The 19,540-nt window shown below is 38.9% G+C and overlaps 1 protein-coding gene across 1 annotated transcript in view; it reads right to left on the reverse strand.

Moving 5' to 3' along the window:
- Positions 1-4,498: 4,498 nt before the first annotated feature.
- Positions 4,499-19,540, reverse strand: part of rsf1b.1 (remodeling and spacing factor 1b, tandem duplicate 1) — a 22,673-nt gene continuing 7,631 nt past the window's right edge. The window contains exons 5-16 of the mRNA XM_078265217.1: positions 19,008-19,108; positions 15,143-18,033; positions 13,720-14,001; positions 12,501-12,605; positions 12,335-12,414; positions 11,255-11,309; positions 11,041-11,153; positions 10,110-10,177; positions 8,470-8,683; positions 8,116-8,336; positions 6,648-6,827; positions 4,499-5,068 (exon numbers count right to left, since the gene is read on the reverse strand). Coding sequence (XP_078121343.1) covers positions 4,506-5,068; positions 6,648-6,827; positions 8,116-8,336; positions 8,470-8,683; positions 10,110-10,177; positions 11,041-11,153; positions 11,255-11,309; positions 12,335-12,414; positions 12,501-12,605; positions 13,720-14,001; positions 15,143-18,033; positions 19,008-19,108 — 4,873 coding nt within the window. The 3' untranslated portion in view covers positions 4,499-4,505. The remainder of the gene's footprint in view (positions 5,069-6,647; positions 6,828-8,115; positions 8,337-8,469; positions 8,684-10,109; positions 10,178-11,040; positions 11,154-11,254; positions 11,310-12,334; positions 12,415-12,500; positions 12,606-13,719; positions 14,002-15,142; positions 18,034-19,007; positions 19,109-19,540) is intronic.

The following is a 19,540-nucleotide window of genomic DNA, read 5'->3' on the forward strand; positions in this document are numbered from 1 at the left end:
TTGCATTTTACTGCTGTAGATGTTTAAGGTTGTGCTTATTTTAGTCTCACTTTGCCAGACCCTTGCTTATTTTAACTCATTTATATACTGTTGGGTAGTTTAATACAGCAATGCATCTTGTTACCATATGCTTGTAGTGTCGCTGTCCTGTGATAACCACGTATCTCTAAAAAGTCAACTTTAATGCTGTCAGAAAAACAGCCCTTTTTTCAGCTTTGTGACAAGGCATTTTCTAGCTGATCCAAGAGGCGTTTTAAAGACTTTATTTAGCTTAAGAAGTATGAGACGTAGTGGAGTGGAGTAAAAAGTACAATACCTGTGAGATGTAGTGGAGTAGAAGTATAAAGTAGTATAAAAATGGAAATACTCAAGTAAAGTACAATACCTCGAATTTGCACTGAAGTAAAGCACTTGAGTAAATGCATTGTTACTGTGGCTAGTGGTGACTGTGGCTTGCCTTGGCTTTGAGCTGTCTGTGTCTGTGCAGGTCAATCCAAGCTCATCTCACAAACACCAGATTATTGCTGCCGCTTCACTGTCTGTGGTTAAAAACAAACGACAAACAATTTGGAAGTACTGATGTGTTCAAGTTTGTAGCTTTCTTCTGTTGATTATGGCTGCTTCAATTTTTGACAACAAAACTTACTGTCAAACAATATTAGAAACTCCCGTAGAACAATATAGTTTGCTAGATTAACCAAATACTTGCTAAACTAATGACATTCCATCAACCATTAGCAAACGTTAGCATGCTAACACTCTAAAATGGTACTCATAGTAAAAAAAAAATTTATATCACTTATACATAAACATAAATATATTAAGATAGTAATAAGTATCAATGTCATTGTGAGCATGTTGACGTAAGCACTTCATTTAAAGCAGACATTCCACCATCTTTTAGCAAAACTAAATGGTGAATGTTAAGAAATTTACGGTGACATGATCATTTGATTTCTGAGGAGGAACGAGAGGCTTGGCCCAATTGAAAGTAAAGCAAAAGGTTTAATAAACAACATGATGAAAATGACAAGACAGAAAGGCAAATGTTACACTGCAGCTAACAGCGGACTGAATCATGCTTCTGCGTCTTGTGACATGACAAAACAATACATCGATAAAACACTGCTTGCAGTGGACTGAAAAAACATGTCTCCCCTTCGGGAGTCACGTTCAAACAGTCATACAACAATAAAACATTAAACAACACTGCCAGCAGCGGACTGAAATGACATGCTTCCTCTTCAGGAATTACATCAATCAGCCCTGAATCATTTTGAAGTTTCACCTTATATTCCTTTGGAATTGTGGGTGTTTTCCTTGAATGAAAACTCTCCCAGCATAAGGACACACCTCTGAATTCTGTTTTACTCCAGGTCACAGACAAAGGTATGTTATCATGCTGACAAAACTAAGATGTTGAAAGTGGTACGGTAACATACTAAACTTGTTTTAAATTGAACATTACTTTTACTCATATCACTGTCAGTACTAATATACGTATATATATTAAGATAGCAATACATAGCAACGTCATTGTGAGCTATTAGCATGCTGGTGTTAGCAAATGTTGGCATGCTAACAAGCTAAACTTAGATGGTGCAAATAAATTTAAAATATAAAAATTAAATGAATAAGAAATAAATTATACCGTACCTCCTAAACTTGTTTTAAATTGAACCCTTAAGATAGTAATAAACAGCAATGTCATTGTGAGCATGTTAGTATGCTAGTATTAAGAAAATGTTAGCATGCTAATGCATTAAACTACGATGGTGAAAAGGGGCAGGTTTAAACATTCATTTGACTTAGTAAAAGGATACATAAATATAGAAGATTGTGATACATAGCATTGCCATTGAAATCATGTTAGCATGATTGCATTAGCATTTAGCTCAAAGCAACTCTGTGTGCATATCATTTTATTTCCACATCAAAAGTCACAGAAGACGGGCAACATGAGGCTTGAAACCCATTTTATTATGACAAATGTACAAGATCAGATTCATATGAAATAACAGTAAAGTTAACAAAAATGTAAGGAGCAGAGAAAACACCAACAACCAGTCTACTAGCATCTATACACAGTGGACAAGGTGTCTTTCCTCCCAGATTCATCATGAGGTAAATAGGAAAACTCTGTTAACACTTCAGTCGTTGGCACCAACTTCCTCCTTTAATCACATCACAGCCTTTATTTATTTAGCTCCTTTCTCTTTTATGCAGGTCTTGCTACAGGTTATTTCATAACCGTGAGATACATATTAATACATTCTCCTTATCCCTGTGGAGAATTTAAAACAGGGTTACATACAGCACACAGACATCCATATTCCTTTACTCTGACTCAACCCACCAGAACACACACTTCTATTACATTTGTAGAATTGGGTTTTCTATATTCTGTCCAGCTAATCTAAAAGCTAAATATGTGTGTATAGAGGCCCAAGTTGTGTGCACTGCAAGCAGCACATATAGGTTTTGTCTTGGAAGTCATGATTTGGCCATCGCCGGTATCAAAACGGTATGATAAATAGAGTGGTTTTTCCTCTGTGAAGACCATGCTGAGACTAATTTACAAAATATTTTACAAACAGGCTTCATGTCCTCTCTCAAATCAGATTAAGCTGTCCTAGAATATTTTCTATGGTTATCCTTTCTCTCCCCCCCTATCTTCTGTAACATGACTTTAGTAGGTCAGCGCATGCTTACCTATGCAGTTCCACTGAAAAATAATGAGATATCCTGCAGCATCTACTTCACAACAGGTCAGGAGATTTTTAAAACATGCCAAAGTTTTATGGTTTTGTTACAAAAACTGTTGTGCCAATATTACTTTCCTACAAAAGAAAACTATTAGAAACTCATGCATTCCCAAAAAATTGCCCAATATATTTTTTCCATGATTAAAAAAATGCCTCTAAATATATTACAACAATAAACTACAGATATACACACAGACTGGTTCCAGCAGAGGTCAGTGAAGTCATTGGTTTGTGGGTTTTTTTCTGTCCATTTGCCCCATTCAAAAACTGCATCCTGACTATCGCTTCAAAAACTAATTATTCCACTAAGTTGTTTATTTTTAACAATCTTGAAATGGTCTGAGTTCTTAAAAGTCAGCGGTTTACTGCAACCGGACTCGAACGTCAACTCAAGATTATGAATAGAGAATGTGAATAAAACACAGGAAGATCAAGCGGGGTAGAATGAGAAAAAAAAAAAAGAAAACAAAAAGAAAAGGGGGGTGTTTTGAAGCTTAGTGTTATTTAGTTAATAAAAAGCCACGGGTCTGCAGGTTTTTGAACCTCCTATGAAGGACAATGTACAAAGAAAATAAGACACTTTACATTTCGCTCAAAGAGACAACAGCAAATAAAAGTTTAGATATACAAAAAAAAATACATTATTAAAAATCAACAATCACAAAAGGGAACATAAATGTAATAACAGGAAACTAGACTACAGCTCAAGATTAGAAGGGACGAAAATTTTACTTCAGATTTTGTTTCCCCAAACGAACGTAGTATTAAAAAGAACAGGTAAGTCACCACTGATACTGATGGCAGCGCACATAGTTAAAATAATTATATATGTATTTAATATACAAAAGCTACTTTATCGTTCAACAAAAAGTTAAAAGGGGAGGGCTGACAAATGAAGGTTGGTCGACTAGTTATTAGTCTTGAAGGTTATTTGACAAGAATAAATAGTCTCATCTAACGCTTTTACAAATTAGAAACCAGAATAGTTTGAAGCAAAAGTTTGATATTTGGGTTAATTTAGAAGGAGAGTTACAGTAGATACTAGGGTTGGGGGCGACTGGACGAATGTAGCATCTATCAGCGATTGGCTGAGTACATCGCTGGTTGTTTTTTGTTTTTTTTATGATTTTGTTTTTATTTTTCTAATTTAATGATCAGTATATAATGTATATAGTATATAAACACAGAGTTGAATTGAATAGATTGACTCCATTGCAACCTATACCTGGTCCAGCTATTAGTGAACAGATGACCAGAACTTTGAATTAATTATGGAATGACTTAGTTTAATCTTTAAAAATGTTAAAAGTCCCAGTCGTTAAACATTTAAATAGGCAATCTTAAACTTTTTCCTACACATTAAACAATTTCAGTGCCAATTTTCCATCAATGTAGACAAGTACAGGAGATAAAATTTGTAGAAATCTTGGATGTAACAAAATAAAAAAACGGGATGATGTGAGGGGAGAAATGAGTGACTTGTTTTTAGAGGAAGGAGGTGGTTTGGCAGTGGAGCTGGAGGATGTGAGTTGATCGTTTGGTGCCCTTATTTGTAGTACAAACCCACAGGGACAGCATCAGACTGGTGACAGGGATCCAGTTCTTACTGTAGCAGAGATTGCGGAGTCCAGATGACACAAATAAAAAGGACGACAAGGACATGTTCGTGGGGGAGGGAATAATAAAGTTAAGCAATATAAAAATACAATACCACAAAAAATGAAACAATACACTTTGATTTTACAAATCTTCGTTATTGCAGACGTAGTCCACTAGGTCTGTGACTCCTAACAGGTCGTCTTCGTCTTCCTCCTGCGCCGCCAACTCCTGGCCAACCAGACCGTTTGGTGCTATGGCAGCGGCTGGTGTGGCGCTGATGTTTTTGGGTGGCTCCAGATGTGGGGTGAGGCCTGGAGTGGCGGCAGTGGGCTTGCTCACGAGGCCCTCGAGGCTCTTAATCGGGCTCTGTCCGTTGGTGGGTGGCAGCTCCACCGGATTGCAGTCCACTGGGTTTGTTCCCTTTGACTCCTCGTCTTCTTTTTCAGCTGCTTTGTTCTCCTTCGGTTTCTCCTCCTGTTCCTCGTCGTCGTCATCCGAGTCTATGCGGTTCACGCGTTTACGGACGGGGCGATCCTCCTCCGACGATTCGTCAGAGTCGTCGTCCGAGTCGTCGTCTTCAGAAGCTCTCCTGCGTTTTAGTGCAAGACGTCTGCGCCGGTGCCGGGAATCTTCCTCCGAGGAGTCGGCTTTCCTCTTCACCCTCGGATCCCTCGACTCCTCCTCAGAGTCTCTGGAGAAACTCGCTGGGGAAAGAAAAGGAGCGATGCCTTTAGCTGCCTGTAATTCTGCCAGGATCACATTGATATACTAAACAACTGGTTATGCAAATAAGATCGTTAACAAATATTTCTGTAAACATAACTGCTATTAGCGATAGACATATGACCTCTATCCTATCCATATTATGCTTACATCAACTGTTGTTTATTAAGCAATTAAACAGCTGGGTAAAGCTGAGTGGAGCAACTAAATGTACTAAAACTAAACACAGCATAAACACCCTGCAGCATGCCTCCCTTCCCTTTATCTTTAATAGGATTTGTCAAGTAATTTCACACTGCAGACATGACTGTGTGACTCACCTCCTGCCCACACACTTCATTTATTATGATAAAACTGAAATTATATATAGTATAGTTTGCATCAAATCATTGTTATTTTTAGCTGTATGTGACTTATACAACTTCAATGTGTAATGCTATCTGAATTAGAGGTGTTGAAATTAATCAAATAATCGAATCGTGGACATGGACGATGCTGCATCGATAATCGGCCGGGCCATAATCAATTATTCCTGTTTACAATTTAATGTATGCCTAACAACCTCTCTGTTTACATAGTCTGTTATGTTTTGCACATTCAGGAAGTGCCATGTGCTCGGTGCTGTAGTGTTATGTATCCAATGTATTTAGTATTAGAGCACTGCAGAATGTTTTGTTTTTGAAGCTTGAAAAGCTATGAATTAAATATCCTACATGGCTTTAACAGAAAAATGTCTGACGCATCGTGATGCATCGAATCGAAGACATGATCATCGTAATCGAATCGGGAGATCAGTGAAGATTCACACCTCTAATCTGAATCTAGGCTTTATTTTAAAGTGAAATAGAAAATGAATACTATAAATACATTTTCTGACAGCAGTACTTCTGCAAATGGCATAAAAGGTCATATAAACATGGTTATTTCAGTTTCAGGGTAAGCTATATTCCAGTTTTACACATGAGCTAACTTTCTCGCAGTTTGGCGATCTGACTTCTGCTGAAACAAATACATTTGAAAAAACTGTTAAGACTGAATCCAACATTGCTGACCACTTTGTCTCATCTCTGTGAAATGCCTTGAGTAAAAATACAGTCAATTTGTTTGTTGCAATGGCCTTAACTTATTACTGTATATCCATGGAACACAAACAAAACTCTAATTTATCTGCCCGTATACATATGTGATGAATAGGTAAAAATAAATAAATAATAATAAAAACTGTAGTCGCATGCCAAATGATGACATTTTTGTGTAGCCTAACTAACTATCTAACAAGATATGGTATGCCCAGCTAAAACAGTAGCGACTCTAGCGACTCTGCTGTTCAAGTGTCTTCAGTATCTGAATGTCACTGTCCATGGTGCTGAACAGGTTCATACATTTTTACACGGTTTTAAGCAGGCAGCTATATTAGTTTGGACGGGACATCTTCTATTCGCACAAATACAGTGTCATTTTGTGAAATAATTAGACGACAGATTAGAAAAAGGCATTATTATTACTACTAGCATTGGTCAAAGGTCAAAATCTACTGTGAACTGTGCGTTTCTGACTGACCCTCACTGTCGGAGCTATCCTGGCGGTGTCTGGGTTTCATTTTGGCCCGGTTGGTTTCTGCCTGAGAGCCTTCGGACTCGGACGTCTCGCAGTAGTTCACCTGCTTCTTCAAACTCCGCCGAGACCGCCGTCGACTCATGTCCAGATCACTGTCGCTGTACTCGCTGGAGCCTTCAGTCGCTGAACGCACACAAAATAAAAAATAATGGGTTACAAATGTATGTGAATAAAATCTCCTCCCATGAATATAAAGCATTAGAAGAAAATGTATATGAGATACTAAGTGTACGAAGTTTGAAAATGGCCCATTATAAGTTCCCTGAGCCAAGGTGGTGTCTTCAAATTGTTAGTTTTGTCCGACCGACAGTCCCAAAATAAAAATATATTCAATCTACAAGATTGATTTTCACAATGTAGACATTTTACATTTTGTGCAAAAACAAAAATTCAACCAATTCAAATCATCAATGTCACGAGGGATTTTTTTAATATAATTTGCCATACTGTGATAGACACAAATAAGAAACAGCAAAATATTCATATTGGTGCGTATTACAATATGGCAAATACATATACAAAATAATACAATACAAAAAATCCCTTTGTTCCATTTCCACCTTCAAACAAACAACTCCTTCTGTTAGTTTTCCTTAAAAACATTATTTCTATCTATATTACCATACTGTATCATGCCACTACTGAAAGTTGATATTAATAACACTGCAATGTTATATCAAGCGAAATTTTTTTTACAGGTTTAAAGTATTCCCTGGCGACAACAAGCACAAAAACTTATTTTTAGTCAAAAATAATGTAGACGATAGCTGGCTATATTAGAGGTCTTGAGTCACGACAGTCTCGTGAACTGCTCCACTATATGTAACAGTTTACAGGACTGTTGTGACAGGCTGGCTCTAGATATATCTAATCAAAATATCTAGCGAATCTAGAAACCTGCATCTTCAGGAGGAATTGACTTAAAATAACCTGCACACTGATACAAATGATCAGCAACAGAGAGGAAAGAGTTAAAGGTGCTGTAGGTAGGATTGGGAAGATCCAGGAAAATTTCAACATCAACAACTTCTCAGGCCCTCCCCCCTTTCTGCTAAAGCCAAAAATGGTCTCCTAAGCCCCCCCCCCCCCCAAGGGAGAATGAATGCATGTGCATGAAGCAGTGATTGACACGCAGTTAGACACCCCCCCCTGGCCCTGATTGGTGCATCTGAACAGGGAGCTGTGGATTTTTGCAAATCACACTACAGGCTGTAGGTGGTGCCAGAGGAGCCAGATCTTTTTTTATTACCTGCTTCATGTAGTTCTACTGGAACATAGGGTCAGTTTCAGCAAATATGACAGAAAGTTAGTTTAATAAGTCTTACCTACTGCACCTTTAAGAGAGTGTAAAGGCATGTTTTTGCTAAATGTGTACTAACTATACTAGAACACTAACTAACAATTTACATACCTATTTCATCTTCATCTTCCTCATCTGTCTCCTCCTCTTCATCATCCGAGTAACCTCGCGGTCTCCGCCGTTTTCTGGAGCTTCGTCGTTGTTTCGGTGCCTTTCTGGGCCGCGAAGACGTACGATGCCTGCTGCTGTTGCTGCCAAAGTCACTGTCATTGTAGTCCACCTCGAACTCGCCGTCCGTGTCATTTTCTGACACGACAAACTCTTCTTCGGAGCTGCATCAAAAAAATTAGGAAATACCTGATTTGACAGTATTCAGCTATGAGCAAACCAAACTCTTTTCATTAGTGTGCCAAGAAATGTTACAAGATCAGTCAAATGGGTCAAAAAGGCAGTGTGGTTTGGTACCTTTCACTGATGCGAAACTCGTCCTCACTTTCCTCCTCGTCCACGGTGCTGTCGCTGTCCAGGTCATTCAGTCGCCTGCGTTTTTTCCTGCGCTGACCGGCGGAGGGTCGTGGCGGGCGGCCGTTCTCTTTCCCCTCATCGGCTTGAAGGATGACGGACATATCCTTCCCTCTGTGTCCTGTGATGTTGGCCATGTCTTTGCCCCGACCAGCTCCTGTAATAAAACTCCCCCTAATCATTTCCTCAGATCTTGAAGGAATAGTGACATTTTGAGAAATACGCTTTTTAGCCAAGAGTAACATGAGATAATCAAAACCACATTCATGTCTTGGCTTCCTTTTTTTTTTTCCATGTTAAAAGGTTTTTGGGGAGTTTTTCCTTAACCGAATCGAGTGTCTAAGGACAGAGGGTGTTGTATGCTGTACAGAGTGTAAAGCCCCTTAATGCTAATTTGTAATATTGGGCTATATAATAAAATTGACTTACCATGTCTGTACTCTAAATATGAAGCCAGCAGCATAGCTTAGCATAAAGACTGGACATTGGGGGTAAACAGCTAGTCTGGCTCTGTCTAAAGGTTAACTCTAAAGCTCACCAATTTACATGTTATATATCGTATTATGGTTATATGAGTGAAAAAAGAAAGAAAGAAAGAAAGAAAGAAAGAAAGAAATAGTACGGCACATAATGCCAACTAGTGGAAGTTGGCAAACCTTCCCCCCCAATTTAGCAGGAAAACAGCCATCAGCAGTCGCTGTGTGCGGCCCGGAGAAAACGTTGCTGAACCCCACGCAGAGACAGCTAGCGGCAGCTGGGTGAAACTGGTCCGTTACTACAGCTGGGTGAAACTGGTCCATTACTACAGCCGGGTGAAACTGGTCCATTACTACAGCTGGGTGAAAGGGTGAAACTGGTCTGTTACTACGGTGGCTTTCTAACATTTTCACATCAAGGACCCCTAAATTGACACAAATTCAACCCCGGACCCCCATTTGTTAAAGTTTTGTCCAATGGCCCGGCATCTGATAGGATTTTTGCTTTTAGAGGTTTTATTACAGAAAGTGTATGAAACCCCAAATATGTATGACCAAAATAGTCATACATTTTGTCATTGTGTTACTTATGGAAGGAATTATAGTGAAAATAAATGAGTTACCCTTTCGCTGGGGACCCCCTGAAACTTCCTCAAGGACCCCTGGGGGTCCCCAGACCCCACTTTGGAAACCACTGTGTTACTAAACCCTGTGTCCTCTCGCGGCTCCCGGCACCACACTGCGGCAAGGCTGTTTGTTTCTTATTTTATGAGGATAAAATCAGTTTTTGACCTTCTTTCTATCCCACATCTCCCTCCCATCGTCACAACTTAATTAAGTAGCTTGTGGGAACGTCATCTCTCGCTGAATTCACTTGCACTTGGACATCAGAGTTTCAACTTGTCTAAATATATTTTCTTTAATTAGCCCTATTCCACCAGGGTAGATCTGCCACTGCGCAACAGCAAAAATAAAAATAAATAATCTTTCCTCCAAAAAGGGCAAATTGGCTAATGCTCGGGTACTCTTAGCCCGGGCCTTGTGCACGTTCTTAGTACTACTACTTAAAAATTATTTTCTAAAGAGTAAGAACTCATGTCCTCGTACCTCCGCCTTCTGCTTCTTTGATGTCTTCCTCAATTGCCTCCTCGATCGCCTCGTCAAATTCATCAAATCTGTAAAAGTAACATCGACATAGACAAGAATTAAATTGTATGTGGGGTGGAAAACATTGTATTTCATTAGTACATGGTAAAGGTACATGGGGGGAGTGGTGGTGGTTATACAGCAAAGAGAGACCATATGATCAGTAACTACAACAGGGTGGTGCTAGGAAAAAAGAAAACTTTGAATATTAAATTAGCATTGGACACAAGATGCATTAAAAATATACTACTTGCATCACTATATAATAATACTGTACTACTATACTGTTATTTTTTATTATAGACTATAACATGGTATTCTTTTCCATTTCTAGTATATAGTATTTTAGTATTGTATTATTACTACATAATATAAACACTTTATAATAACCATCACGAATAAATGGTAAATTGATAGTTAATTAAACTTTAGTAGTTATTTTACAGTTAACAAACAGTTAACAAACAAAAATGTATGTTTATTATTAGTAATGCTATAATTTGTTATATCAACAGTTTATTGTTGCACACATAACATTTTATAGATTATATTAAGTATTTGTTAATGATTATCAAGTGATTTGTAAACCTTTAAGAAATTGTTTGTAATCCATCAATAAACACTATTTAGATGGCTATTATAAAGTTTAGAAACTGACGGATACAATACCTTGTTAAGGGTTAATAAATACTTTGTAAAGCATCTATAAACATTATTTAGGTAGCTATTATCAGTGCACAAATTATCACCAAAAAACATTAAATTAATGTTACTTATTAATAACAATTATTATTATTGGCATTGTTTGTTGCAACTTTATTTTAAATAAAATATAAGTCAGCATATAAAACCTAAAAAGAGTAATTTACTTATAAAATATTAGCGCACAGACCTGTAGCTGATGGATTTCTTTGTCCTCGTAGACCTTCGGCCCCAGCTCTTACTGCGCTTTGTTTCTTTCTTCTCTTTGATGATGATCTCTGGCTTTTCTTCCTCCTCCTCCACCTGTAAGGAGTGAGAGTTGGTCATTTATGTCAGAAACATCAACGGGTCAATATATATTTATTTATCTGGCAAAAATGTACAATCTCACATTATGTACTTACTGAGGGCGTGATGATGTTTTCAAGACTGATTCCAACATAAATGAGACGCTCTTTCCTGGAAGAGATATTGCACATTAAGAAAGCCTTTCAATGTGAAATAAGTGCTAAAGTACGATATAAATAATACTAATACCAAACCAATATACTCTTGCCCATTTGTTAAAATAATGTTAATAATGTTTTAACTCATAACTTTTCAGTCGTGTTCAAATGTTGGCAGCACTGCAAAGCTTTTACTGCGAAGGAGCTGACATTTCACAGTAAAAGCTGTGATTAGAGTTAATACTAAGAAATCCAGAATGACACCACCTTAATTAAAACCTTAAACACTGGTTCCTGGCTATTTTAACTTGACACCCCATGCTGGGATTGCTTGGATGTTAAGGCAGCCGTTCCAGTATGTGCACATTTTTGCTGGACCGAAGGAGGGCCAGCCCTATACCCGCGAAAGTTTGTCTGAGTCTGTCGCTGAGTGATGAATTTACACCATGGATTGAGCGAGTGATGACGTGTGTGTGTGTGTGTGTATGTGTGTATGTGTGTGTGTGTGTGTTGAGTTAAAACTTAAATTAGATAAACTACTCAAATAACAGAAAGGAGTAAACGAAAATAAAAAAATCATTTTTAAAATAGAACCATCTCAAACTAGCGCATGGTAACAATTTCAATTTCATTTTCCGGCCGACATTTTAACATTGATGCAGCGCTGAAGAGAGCAGAGAAGACATAAACTGTGAAGTTGTCAGCTGGTAGTAGAGTACACTTTAGAAAAGAAATCCAGAACAATAACTTGTTGAAAATAGCATGATTACATTGTAGGATTCATTCAATTAAAGCAGTCCATAATTATTTGCCTTTAAATGTATCTTTACCATGTCATATGACATAGTACACAACAAACAAAATATTCCTGATACCACTACAGATGAACATTTAATATCCAGGAATTCACATTATAGACACCACCACTGACTATCCTTGTAACAATTTGGCCACAATAAGGCACAATGACCAAACACGGTCCACCCACTTACTAGGTTTCCAAATGTTAATGAACAGTTGAGGCACAAAATGTCTCACCTTCTCTCGGCCCGTTCCTTCTTTTTCAAAGCAGCGTCGAGGTTTTGGAGCTGCTCATCTAATTTGTCACAGAGTAGCTTCTGCAGAGGGGATAACGAGGAAAAACATTAAAACATATTTCTCTTCTTTTTTTTCTTTAATATTTGGTGCTCTGACTGGTACGTACATGTTGACAGGGTGGACAGAACCATTCTCCGTCGGGGATGATCATGAGGGGAGGCCTCAGACAGGCTGTGTGGTACCCGCTGTCACACGAATCACACAGCAAGATCTGAAAAAGAAGAGGCTAACAAATTAATTGTTTGCATCATTTTCAAGCCAAGATACCAAACTTCTTCCTTGGTCCCATTTTTACTAGTCTATATCCATGACGTTCCGCCTCGGGATTGCTCCGGTGCCGCAGGAAATTCTGCCGGATGCGTGTCTTTACGCCGATGTCCGTTTCTTTCCGCTTGCTTTGTGTTGCAATTTTAAACTCCGGTGGATTTCTGAGGACTATTAGTTAACTGCTCCTCAGATCTCTGCAGGGTAAATCCAGACAGTTAGCTAGACCATCTGTCCAATCTGAGTTTTCTCTCGCACGACTAAAAACAATGAACGTCCACGTTCCACCAAAACAAGTTCCTTACTGAGACTATTTTGCAGCGGCACTGTGTGGAGCTTAGCCATGACGATTATGATTGGTTTAAAGAAATGCCAATAAACCAGAGCCCGTTTTTTCTCCCATCCCGGAATGCTGTGTGGACTAGTCAGACCCTCATCTGCAGCGCTGTGGAGGAAGGTCTGGCAATGCAAGACTACATTTTCGCCAATTCGTGGATTTGATGTATTTGAAATCGTGAACTGAATATCTTTAGGATTTGGGCCGTTGGTCGAACAAAACAAGACATTAGCAGCAACACTTATATGGTTCCTCACTTATAATTACAGAGATCTTAATGCATCGTAGTTTAACTGGCCCACTTGGCAAAAATCAACATTTTAGAATTACTTTTCTAAATTTAAGCTCCGTGTAAATTCACAGGTTCAGTGTTCATTTTTCCATCAAAAAATAAATAAATAAATAAATAAATATTCTGCTGACAGAATCAACCTAAGGAGCATTTTTGGTTCTTTAAAGTGCATTCTGCAAATGCTAAACTAATATTGAAACGTCCTTCTTAACTAGAATTCAGAGCACTGGATGAGGTTTACATGATCCAACATTGTAAGAGTAAAGATCTGCGAATAATCAAATACTTAATTCTTAAAATATTTTTTTTGCAAAAATCCAAAACATTTCCTGGTTTCAAATGGTAAAATGATACAATTTATTGGGGGAATATAGTAATTGATTAAAAGACTCACATTTCTTGGCAAAATTAGGAGATGTTGTGAGTACCCACCAGCTCAGGGTGATTTGGAAGACCGCAATGTTTGCAGGGGTCGTCATTAGGAGGTAGGTCGTCGTCTGAGGATGTCGAGGAGTCCGAGCTTCGTCTTTCTCGGTTACGATTCCGCCTTTTTCTACCTCGCTCAACCTTGTAGTCTTCGTCGCTGTCGTCCTCCTCCTCGCTCTCCTCCTCCTCCTCACTGGACTCCTCCTCGCTGTCGTTGTCGTCTTCGGAGCCTTTCTTTTTACGCCGTGTTCGTGTGTTGGACCACCGAACCTTCCGTCTCTTTCTCCCCTTAAACCAGCACAACACGTTGACTTTCAACAGAGCAGATACGTTGCTTACAACTTAAATGACTCACAACCATTTCCCAAATTCATGCAAATTGGCCTTGTACTTTTTAAATGCTTTTTTTTTGGTTTCAGTTAAAAATGCAAAAATATGGCTGCATGTTTTGGAAACTTTTTATTTAAACTTTAATTTGACCGTGAAAAAAATAATTAATTAATTAATAATATTCAAACTGTAGTGACTCAAAATTGTTATATAGTCTATGTCTAAGTGCAACAGACCATTTGACCTATTAACCTACAGGTAAACTAAGCTAATAAATAAAAATGGCAGAAGACACTAACGAACACTAATGCTATATGTATTATGTTATGTTTGTATTAATTATAATGTTAATGAATTATATGTTGGTTTTTTGAAAAAGTGACATAACAGAAGATGTAAGCAAATGTATTTTTTTTGTTGTTGCTTAAAAAGGTCCCATGGCATGACAATTTCACTTTATGAGGTTTTTTAACATTAATGTGAGTTCCTGGGTATCTTGCTCTGCCTTTGAGAAAATGAAAGCTCAGATGGGCCAATCTGGAATCTTCCCTTTATGACGTCATAAGGGGAAAGGTTACCTCCCCTTTCTCTGCTTTGTCCGCCCAGAGAATTTGACCCGCCCATGAGAAAGAGAGAGACATCATGGCTTGCAAACAAGCAAAGTGGCAGTTTGTCAAGGCCACACCCCCACCCTCCACCTTGCCCCCCCCTCTCCTCCTCAATAGCATTTAAAGCTACAGAAATGGCACATCCTAAGGAAAGCTCATTGTGGGACTGGCTCTAGTGGCTGTAATTCTGCACAAAGGCTGAATTTCAGGAAAGAGACTTCAGATACAGTATTAGGGGACCACTAAGGTCTATATAAAAGAGACTTCAGATACAGTATTAGGGGACCACTAAGGTCTATATAAAAGAGACTTCAGATACAGTATTAGGGGACCACTAAGGTCTATATAAAAGCATCCAAAAAGCAGCATGTCATGTCATAAGACCTTTAAAACATGCAAGCACCAATGGTATGGTCCTTGTATTTGATAACATTTTCATAAAAGATCCTTTGAAAAAGACGTAAATAGTGCACACTAGTGAGCAGTCTTACCTTAGGTTTGGGCTGACCCTCCTGATCAGGCTTTTTCTCTCTTGGTTTCTTTTGAATGGCCTTCACTTCCTCCTCTTCCTCCTCATCCTCCTCATCTTTTTCTTTCTCGCCCTCGTTGTCCTCACACTTCTCAGCCGGTGGAGCGGCCTGAGATTTCTCCAGCTTCCTGTCGTGGATCTCTACCACCTTCGGTGTTGGTCTGGAGATTCTGGGTGATCTCCGAAGGGATCTCCCCGTGTTCGTATCGGACTCAGAATCCGCTTGTCTCTCCTCTCTCTGAAGTTCAGCTTTCCTTCGGTGGGCTCGGGGCTTGATTTTCCGACGGTAAAGCTCGGACGGAGCTTCCCCACCATTCGCCACCCCTTTTTTTGTCGCAGAATCCTCTTCTTCACTTTTGCTTTTACTTTCCTCGTCAGCGGGCTTTTTGGTATCCAGTTCTTTGCTTGGGGGGCGGGCTTTCTCTGTTTCAGTTGAGGATTTGCTGTCGGGTTCTTTGCTCACCTTTTGCTGACCAGATTCCTTGATTTTGGTCGAGGTTTTTCTCTCTTTATTAGCATGTTTCTCCTCCTTTGATTCATCTGTTTTTGTAAGCGTATCAGTTGTGGAATCCTCTTTATTTTCTTTGTCTTGACACTGCGGTTTCTCACTGTCATTTTTAAGTTTTTCCTTGACCGTGTCCTTTTTATTTTCCTTGACTGTTTCCTTTTTATTCTCATTGACTGTGTCCTTTTTATTTTCATTGTCTGTGTCCTTTTTATTTGCATTGTCTGAATCCTCTTTATTTTCTTTGTCTTGACACTGGGATTTCTCACTGTCATTTCTAAGTTTTTCCTTGACAGCGTCCTTTTTATTTTCATTGTCCGCATCCTTTTTATTTTCCTTGACTGGGTCCTTTTTGTTTTCCTTGACTGGGTCCTTTTTGTTTTCCTTGACTGGGTCCTTTTTGTTTTCCTTCTGGGCATCCTTTTTGTTTTCTGATGACGGACACTCTGTCTCAAATTTTTTAGGCTGTTCTTCAGACAACTTTTCCTGTTCTGCGTCTGGTCTTTCAGGTTTTTCATCAGTTTCTTTGGAGACGTTTGTCTTCTCAACCGCGCTGGATGGTTTATCTTTCCCTTCAGACGCTTCCTCCGTCATCTTACATGCAACTGAGTTAATCTCAGTTTTGTCATCCTCTTGTGGCTTTGTCAGATCGGGTTTAACGGCCACGGCTTCTACCCCCATATCCCTGGGCGTAGAGTCGCTTATCTTGGAAACAGAATGTATCGTATCGTCTTCACAGTTGACAGTTTTCTTTACGTCTTCAGGCTTCTCTGTCTTCTTCGTCTTTTCTGTGTCAGTCTCGGAGGCTGCACTGGCTTGCTCTGGCTTCATCTCTGCATCTTTGACGTTACCGTGCTTCTCTACAGGTTTACATGATTTGTCTAGCTTTTTAATAACGGACGACTCTGCACTCTCTTCAGTGTTGGATGTGCCTTGTGATTTCTCACCGATTACTGGTTTGTCTGCCTTTTCAATGACCTTAGGAGTTTGTGTGGCTTCTTGGGTCTCTGTATTATCACTGTCTTTTAGTATTTCTGTTTTTTTAATGACAGATGGTGATACAGCATCGGCAGATTTCTTTGCAGGATATTGGTCTGCGGTTTTGATGACTTTGGGCTTTTCTTTTGCCACCGATTTATCCAACTTAGTCTGAGATGTTGCCGTTTCTTTAGCATCACCCATTTCTGCTTGCTTCATGTCTGTTACATTTTCTGACTTCTTGGTTTTTTCAGTCTGATTTGACTCTGATGTGTCTACACTGGCTGGTTTTTCCTCTGAATCTTTTGATTCAACTTCTTTGGATGTGACTTTCTCTGACTCACCAGCCGTTAATGTTTTATCGGTTTCCTTTAATGTCTTGTCTACTGTACAAGACTCTTTTGAAGCTGCTGGTTTGGATTCTTTTATTTTGTCATGCTCTTCATGATTAGACGACTTCTCGGGTTCATTATTCACGTCTTTAGGTAAAGGCGGCGGAGACTCGTGTGCTCCTTTCTTTTCTTTTGATGCAGTACTTTCCTTTTCTACCTGCACATCTATGCTTTTCTTGCCAGAGTTTGCTTGGTTTGATGCAACTCCCTCTGTGACCTTCTCTGCACTGCAAGCTTCCTCCTTTTTATCTCTAGTATCATCCTTGTCTGTGGATGGAGAGTCATTTTCTCTCTTTTCTACAGATTTATCTGCAACTGGTTCAACCGTCTGCTCTTTGTCGACGGCAGCGTCTTTTGGTGACTTGCACAAATTACTCTGGAAGCCTCTCTCTGATGAAGGCTGAACTTCACCATTAACGTGATCATTTACACTCTGCGCTTTCTTAGTCTGTCCAGGAGCCGAGTCAGCTTTAGGAGTTTCTTTGACCTGTGAAACAGATGGGTTTGGCACTATGATGCCACTATGTTTTTCAAAGTCTTCACTAAACTTCATTCCTCTTTTTTTCAAAGGGATTTTCGCCTGTTGGTCGTTCTTCAGAGCTTGCTGAATCTCCTCTGCACTGTTCTTCCTAGCCTCCTCTCCCTTTTCTGCCTTTACTGATATACATGGCGTCTCAGAGGAGGGTTCACTTGTTGCTGTGCTCGTTTTAGTGTTCGACACCTCCATTGGCTCTTCTTTGATGTTCTGGGCTTTTGAACCGATACCGAGATCCGTAGGCTTTTCGGAGTTGAGCTCTGCTTCAGTTTTGCCTTCAATGGTGCCATTTAGTGATGATTTGGCCTCCGACGTTTCTGATTTCATGTTGTCTTTCTGTGTTACTTTTTCCTTATTCTCGCTCTTTGGTGAGAGTGGACCAACATCCTTGTTGGAGTCTTTGTTGTCTTCATCCGATGAGTCCTCAATCTTTTTAACTTCACCTGTAATGTAAATATGGAACAAGAGATCAAATGACTTCTCGCAAATAATAGACAAGAACTCTTTAATTCAGTTTCAATGTTTTGTGCCACGTAACTGTAAAATCGGATGGGTAGCCTAGCTGCCAGTTATGTCTCAAATGGTACTTTAATGGACAAATGACAGGAGTGAATGGTATAGCACACAGTGCACTGGCCTGCACTCTTCTGGCAGTATAACTGGCAGTTAAGTTTTGTACAGTGGTAAAGCGTGTGATGGCGAGTTTGTTTGATGACGACATTTACGTCACATGGATCAAAGTATGAGGCTCGCTTAACCGTTCCACCTTTTCCTTTGCGCTAACATAATGGTATTACCGTAAAATCTATATCTGGGTGTATAATTATAGATGTGTGTAGTTTATGTGTGCTATAAGTTGAAGTTGAAATAACATTTAATGTACAATTCCTGCAGGATCGTGTCATTCACAAAGGCCTCTTTTTGCATTTTTCTTTTCCATGTGTGAGTCTTTAATTGTAATCTATAGTGTGTATGCGTGTGTAAGTGTATTCAAGTCCGAAAATGTGACCCAGAATTTAGAAAAAGAGTTATGCTTTTTGGGTCTTATGGTTCTAATGTTGTCATTTGTAAGACATTCTGTGCATTGATACTGTCATTGTATACTATCAGCTTGAAAAGAAAGCCAATCAAAATAATTTACAAAAAAAAAAATCTATATCTGGAATCTATGAATCACTTCAGAATCATAGAAGATAACCTTATTTCCTATGTGTATTGTTTTTGTTTCCCCCCCACATTTAGAAAAGACTTATTGTTGAAGTATGTTTCTTTGTCTAGATGATTACTGTTGGACTCAACCTAACTAAAAATGCAACATTTCAATATTCTTTGAAAAATAAAAAACGGCTACTTGTAACAACAGAAACTGACATCAATGACAATCTATAAACTAGTAATTTAAAACTCTAAACTTTACCCTCTTCACCGTCAGGTTTGGTTTCTTGATCTTTTTTTAACAGTGCAGGGTCGATTTGTGTCTTCAGCAGGGCCACAACCTCAGCCAGGTCATTTCTATCTCTACAGGTAGAAAAGAGAGGATCAGTATAATCACTTATATTCCAGAGTAAATAACACACATAGTGCCCGGTTTTATAGAGAGCATTAGCATTTAAATTTCATTTAATTTCATGGTGTTTAAAAGGTCCAATGTGTAAGAATTTCTCCCATCTAGCGTTGAGATCATATATCGCAATCAACTCTCTCGCACCACGCAGTTCAAAGTATGTATTACAGCTACGGTAGCCTTCACGCTTCAAAAAGTCGGTCTCTTGCTCTTTTCAATATCATTTTTATTTTTCTGGGCGAAGAAGAAGACTCCTGTTCCTGAAATTTGGATTTTGAATACGGGTGGTATGAATATGGAGCGCCTACCCCAGTTCATGCAAATGCAAATGTATAATTTCAAGCCAATAGGAATACTTGGAATTGATGGTGGTGGTAAATATTCAT

The sequence above is a fragment of the Sander vitreus genome, chromosome 13, assembly GCF_031162955.1.
Source record: "Sander vitreus isolate 19-12246 chromosome 13, sanVit1, whole genome shotgun sequence".
Taxonomy (NCBI): domain Eukaryota; kingdom Metazoa; phylum Chordata; class Actinopteri; order Perciformes; family Percidae; genus Sander; species Sander vitreus.